We start from the raw sequence: 6,288 nt of genomic DNA on the forward strand, positions 1-6,288 counted from the left end.
ATTTCCACAGAAGGCTTCTAATAGAAACAGGTAGGTCAAACAGGAGATCTAGGGTCTCCACTGCCTTAGGTCACACGTGGACACCTCCAGAAAAGAAGGAAACAATATTTCTTCACCTACCTGTAATTCTGCTGTTTTTTTGCTCATTTGTTTTTGCACAAAAATACTATTTCAGTTCCTCTGGTAGTTAGAGAACTATTGAAGATTTCTTTTTTCTTCTTGAGCTACATCTTTTTAGCAAGTGGGCTATTTATTTGGTCTGTAGTCTCAAATTAATTAGCATAATTTTTTCTTTTTTGTTATTTCCTGTATATATTTTGCAGTTATGTCTCCTTTTTCATTGCTAATATTGGTTATCTGTGCCTTTTCATTGTTTTTCTTGATCAATCTCACCAGAGGCTTATCTATTTTATTAGTTTTCTCAAAGAACCAACTTTTGGCCTTGTTGCTTCTCTCTATTTTGTCTTTGTTCTCAATTTCTTTTATTTCTGCCCTTATCTTTTTTGATCTCCTTCCTTCCACATTTTTTGGATTTATTCTTTTGCTCTTTTTCTGATTTCAGAAATTGGACACTATGTTTATCACTTTTTAACCCTTCTTATTTTTCAATTTGTGCATTTTATTTAAGAATATGAGTTCACCATTAAATACTGCTTTTCTATAAATTCTGGTATCATATTCTATTATTGTTTATTACAAGTTCTTCATGATTTCCATCATAGTTTCTTCTTTAACCTTAGAATTATATAGAAGCATGCTCAAAAATTTTTCTAAATGTTTGAAGATTTTTAAATGTATCTTGCTGTTATCTTGATAGCATTATGATTAAAGGATATAGTGTGTTAAAAACCATTGGGATTTGAAACATTCTGTGGCTTAGTATGTGATCAATATTTTTTAATGTTTTCTATGTGCTTTATAAGATATATTTATGTTATCCAATTGTTCAGTACAGAGTTTCTCAGATGTCTTATCTAGTATGCTAATAACTATTGCTCCAATTTTTATATATTGCTTGTTTTGGTTATTAGATACTAATAATTCTAAGATGCTTGTGTATAAATTCAACATGATGGTAGGTCTGTGTTTCTCCTTGTAGTTTTCTAACTTTATATATTTTGAGGGTACTTTGTTAAGAAATTCAAATTAAAGTGTTGTATATTCCTGATAAGTTAAATTCTATTTTTATCTCACATTAATATAGTAACAAAATATTTTTTCTTGTTATGATATAATAAGAGTTCTGTGGTATATAATTTTCTATCATTTTACTTTTCAACGTTTTATGTTCTTTATGCTGTAATTATATCTCTTAGAAATGGCATATAGATGGACCTTTAAAAATCTAATCTGAACACTTCAAGATGTAGACCTCAAAGATGTCTTCATTGACAGGATGCCAATGACAAGGACTATAGAATCAAACCTGACTAAATGAGATTACATCAAACCAAAAAAAAATTTTTTTATGGCAAAAGAAACACTAGCTAAAATTAAAAGACAGCTGAGTGGGAGAAAATATTTGCATTCAGATAAAGGGATGATATCTTTTTTGTTTGTTTTTGGGCCACACCCGGCATTGCTCAGGGGTTACTCCTGGCTGTCTGCTCAGAAATAGCTCCTGGCAGGCATGGGGGACCGTATGGGACACGGGGATTCGAACCAACCACCTTTGGTCCTGGATTGGCTGCTTGCAAGGCAAACGCCTCTGTGCTATCTCTCCGGGCCCAAGGGATGATATCTTGAAGTGGAAGCCTCATGCCCCAATCCCAAGAGCGTGGGTCTGAAAGCAAATGCTGATACTGGAAATAATACACACAAGGTTGAAGAGAATAAAATAGTTTCAGGAAACTTCCACCACAAGCTTTCCACTCACTAGCAAAATATATCAGCAGGCAGACTAATCGTGGCAACTGAAACCACAAGCAGCTTCTCCATGAGACCCAAGGTCTGTGTTTGGAAGATAAAAAGCACCCCCTTGGGTGGAGAGCAGATAGGAATAAGGGAAGAATCCACAGGTACTTCAGTCCATCAATGACAAACACCAGCAAAGAGGAATTATTCCGAATATGAGTGCAAACTGGTTACAATGACAACTCTCCCTTCTTAATTTTATAGAAAATACAAAAAATATGAGATAAAAAAGTAATTTGTGTTTTAAGGTTTATGCAAAGGACAGGAGACCCTATCTAAAAATAAAAATTGTGGCAATTTTTGCATAAGCACAGTAAAAGTTGGGAAAGTAGAAAGAAAAAACCTTTGGCCTAAAAACAGGGCATTCCTACCCATGAAGCATCCTGTCATAAGACCAAATATAGGCTCCCGGGAAAATTAATTTGTCTAACCCCAAAGTCTTTTTTCATGATCCCTGGAAAATTTCTCCTCATCCCAATTGTCAGAGTCAGACTTGAATATTTAGAGATCTTGATTTTTGCACTGATCCTATGTTGAAGTCAGGATGTCACGAAGTGTCTCCTAGTTTCATATCATCATTTGGTGATGTGGCAAGGAAACCCATCCTGAAAGCAAGGCATTGCTTGTTTCCAAGTCATTGTTATGGTGGCATAGGAGCCCACTCTGGAACAAATCAGTGCCAAAAAAAACATTAGGGGCTGCCCTGGTAGAAGGTTGATTCAGGGTGATGGTGCAGAAACCATGATAATTCCAAATATGGGACACAAGCTTTAGGGGTTAATGGTTAATGTCCAAGCAACTGAAGCCTAAGTGAAGTCACTATGACAAATGTTCAGGGTGGAAAATAAAAATTTCAGAGTTCCTATCCTTATTAAATAGGAAATTATCTCTATACCTAAGATTTCTTCCATTTTATTGTGCCTATGCAAAAAAGGAACAATGCCACAGAAAACTATTGGTGCATATATGGATATAACAAGTTAATAACAAGCAAACTAAACAATCCCTATAACCTGGTTCTACTAGAAACACAGACTCAATAAATATATTTCTACTAGAATTTTCTACTAAACAAACCAAAAAAGTGGGAAAAAATTACATCTACATATGTAAGTACACAATAAAGAATTAGACATATTTAGGAAGTTCACCAAAAATATATACATATCCCCCTTCAGTCTTTTGAAATAGTTTGAGGGGGATAAAATCCAGAGTACACCTTCAGCCTTCATTAAGTTGTGGTTATCAAACTGACTTTATAGGTTAGATTGTGCATAGACCATCCCCAAAATAATCATATTTTCCAAGTCTAGAATACTAAGTAATATGATAATGAGCATTATAAAAGGAGTCTACACCATGAAGAATTGTATAGCATGTCTTGAGCATCCAGGTTCCTTTCCTGAAGGCAAACCAAGAACAAATTCATTATAATATGATAGCAAACTAGCTTTAATTGAAAATAAGTTGCAAAGACATAATGAATGAGCACTGTAGCAAGAGTCTATGGCATGCAGATGCCTTTCCAAATATTTCTGTGGACAGAAACATTAGATCATATTATCAGGCATAATCAAATAGAAAAATAATGGTTTCCGTATGTGTTAAGACATTGTTATAATGAGCACTGTATTAGAGTCTAACAGAATATAACACTGTAATGTGAAACTAGGGCATCCAATCTATTTCTCCCAGGAACATCACGAACAAAATTATTAAAAAGTTTTTTTAAACATATTAGTATTAAAATTAAGACACTAAAACAGGGGCCGGTGAGGTGGCGCTAGAGGTAGTGTTTGCCTTGCAAAAGGAAGGACTGCGGTTCGATCCCCCGGCGTCCATATGGTCCCCACAAGCCAGGGGCAATTTCTGAGCGCTTAGCCAGGAGTAACCCCTGAGCATCAAATGGGTGTGGCCCAAAAAAACAAACAAAAAAAAAAAAACTAAAACATTCCTATAGTGAGCACTGTGGTGGAAGTCCCTGGCTTCTAAATGCGTTCTGCAGCTGTTTCCGTGGGTAAAAGCATTAGAACATTATTATAGATATCTATAAAGAGCAGTTAATCTAAGCAGCTGTATTCATTGGTGCAAGTCTTTTTGAATTATAAAGAATATATATAAGCTGCTGGTGATTTCACAGATGAGGTGGAGATTTCTGAAACTTCTTGATTATCAAATTTAAGCTAATATTGCCTTGCTGTATTTTTACAATAGACTGTACAATGACCCTTTTCCATTTCACCATATTGGTTCAAAATAGAGTAAATTGTATTCTTCAGGGTCATTTTTAGATTCCATAGTGTACTGTGACAAGTCAAGGTTTTCTAAAGGGAAGTCTATGTAGGCTAAATTTTTTCATCCTTTTGATGTCATCAGATTATTAGAAGCACATGTGGTAGTTTCCATATTTCTGTTCTTTTAAAAGAATCCTGCTGTGTGTTACAGTGATTGTAACAAAACCTATTGTCTCAATTATTCTTCTTTGAAAAATAACTTAAAGCAGTCTTGCAACATGCATTTATCTGTAGATTTCAAAGGCAAAAATAAATGTGTAAAAATCATAAATGTCCAAGATTCTTTGTGACAGGTGGGTCATCAAACTGTGGACTTGAACTGGCCTTGGAAAAGTGTAACAATAATAGACTCATTGAGCTTCTTATGTCTCTGCCAAGCTTGTTATGCAGCTTTTAAGTCAACAAGATGATCATTATTTCCTCTTTATGTCTTTTCTGCCTCTCAGCTTTGTTCAGGTCTTCATGGAGACCATTCATCAGAAATAGAAGTAGTTCATGGTTATCTTGTTGACTGTGTTCTGAAAACTTGTCAGTTAGCTTCTCACTGTTATCTTAAAGTCTTTGGGGTTGATATACCTGTGTTGTACTGCACATAAGGCTTTCATAACTTTACCAAATTTTTCTGCCACTTTTTCTTTTTGTCCTAATGGACTTGATCTGTTAATATCCTACTTGCAATGGTCTGGTTAAAATAATGAGACAAATTTGGAATATTACAAAGACATGGTAAAATTGAATTTGTGTAACAACTGTTTCCTAAATTGTGAAGTCCAATAAAAGCGGGACGAGTTCCCTCAGCTACAGAACTGATTTCGGAATTCGTCATTTACAATCGTGGTAGTCTCTGCCTCATTGTGAGTTGTTAACTTACTGGCCTTGTTACCTGTTAAGATTGCAGTTTGTTTCCTACTCTCTATCTCTCGAGTAGTCTATGTTGAGTCTGGGGGGAGGCAGGCAGTCTTTGGTTTGGAGGGTTCCTTATCATGCAACAGTGTCTGAGTTTCATCCTTTGTGAGAATCCTGCTTCTGACAAGGTGTAGTGAGACCCAGAATTCTTGCAGGGCTGCCATCTGTGGAAACATAAGCATATACTACTCCTTGAATGAGGAGATTACCATCAATCCATTTATTATCAATTTTTACCCAAATATATGAATTAATTTTTTGTACCTGTGCATCCTCTTTAAAGTTTTTTCTGTATATTCAAGAAGTTTAGTGAAAGCAATGTAAAGGATAAATGGTCCATTGATGAAATGCTCCTTTCCCTGTATTTTAATAATTGAGTTTTGAGAGTTCTGTGAGCTCTTTCAACTATGACTTGTCCTTGAAGATTATAGGGAATGTAGGGGATGTTTGATTTGCCATTTTTTGCAAAATGATTGAAAAATTTTACTGGTATAAGCAGGGCCATTAACTGTTTATATGGATTGAAAAATGCCCATGACATAAAATGAGAATATGTGTCCACAGCCACATGGAGATACTTCGTTTGGAAATAAGTTAATAGATGTAATATCCATTGCCATCATTCATCTGCAAACCTCTGGGAATGGCATGCATTCTCTTATGAAAAGGTGCACAAATGGTACATTTATCAGCAATCTGTCTGGCTTGCCTCCACGTAATGTGATAGTTCATGTGAAGGTGACTGGTGTTTGTATGGAGGGCTGCATGTTCTTCTGTAGGTGACTTAAATATTGGCATTGCTAAACTGTCAGCAGTTTCATATCGTTGAGCTAATGACCCTGGGGAGGCAGAATGAGACCTTAAATAAGTAATGAAAATTGGCTTGAAATGCTTTTGTAAAAGGGCTTGTAATTCCTGAAGTAAATTTTGAACAACCTGGTTATGAACATATAATGAAGCAGTGACAATACCAGGGAAAAGGCCAACCACATATGCTGAATCACTAACCACATTATATGGGTCTGAGACATGGAAGAGTAGGTGAACTAAGGTGGCAAGTTCCACCTGTTGAACATACTTGTAATTTGTAGACACTGTTGTGGTCAGTGAGGAACTAGTGATACCACTTTTTCCTGATGGTCATTATACAATTTAAAACAAAGGGGCATCACGT

At 35.5% G+C, this 6,288-nt stretch overlaps 1 protein-coding gene and 1 long non-coding RNA gene across 2 annotated transcripts; both read left to right on the forward strand.

The window, feature by feature from the left end:
* Window positions 1-50: 50 nt before the first annotated feature.
* Window positions 51-844, forward strand: KANTR (KANTR integral membrane protein). Its single transcript, XM_049767391.1, has one exon. It carries the CDS (start codon window positions 326-328, stop codon window positions 554-556), a length of 231 nt encoding a protein of 76 aa, XP_049623348.1. The 5' UTR covers window positions 51-325; the 3' UTR covers window positions 557-844.
* A 106-nt stretch (window positions 845-950) lies between these two features.
* On the forward strand, window positions 951-3,216 carry LOC125999341 (uncharacterized). The gene is made up of 2 exons (XR_007492101.1): window positions 951-1,554; window positions 1,749-3,216. It is a non-coding gene; the product is annotated as an uncharacterized LOC125999341 (long non-coding RNA).
* The last annotated feature ends 3,072 nt before the right edge of the window (window positions 3,217-6,288 follow it).

Source organism: Suncus etruscus, chromosome X, assembly GCF_024139225.1.
Source record: "Suncus etruscus isolate mSunEtr1 chromosome X, mSunEtr1.pri.cur, whole genome shotgun sequence".
NCBI lineage: Eukaryota > Metazoa > Chordata > Mammalia > Eulipotyphla > Soricidae > Suncus > Suncus etruscus.

Excerpts from the sequence above, each read along its gene's own strand:
- KANTR (XM_049767391.1), top strand. The coding sequence starts at position 326 with ATGTCTCCTTTTTCATTGCTAATATTGGTTATCTGTGCCTTTTCATTG.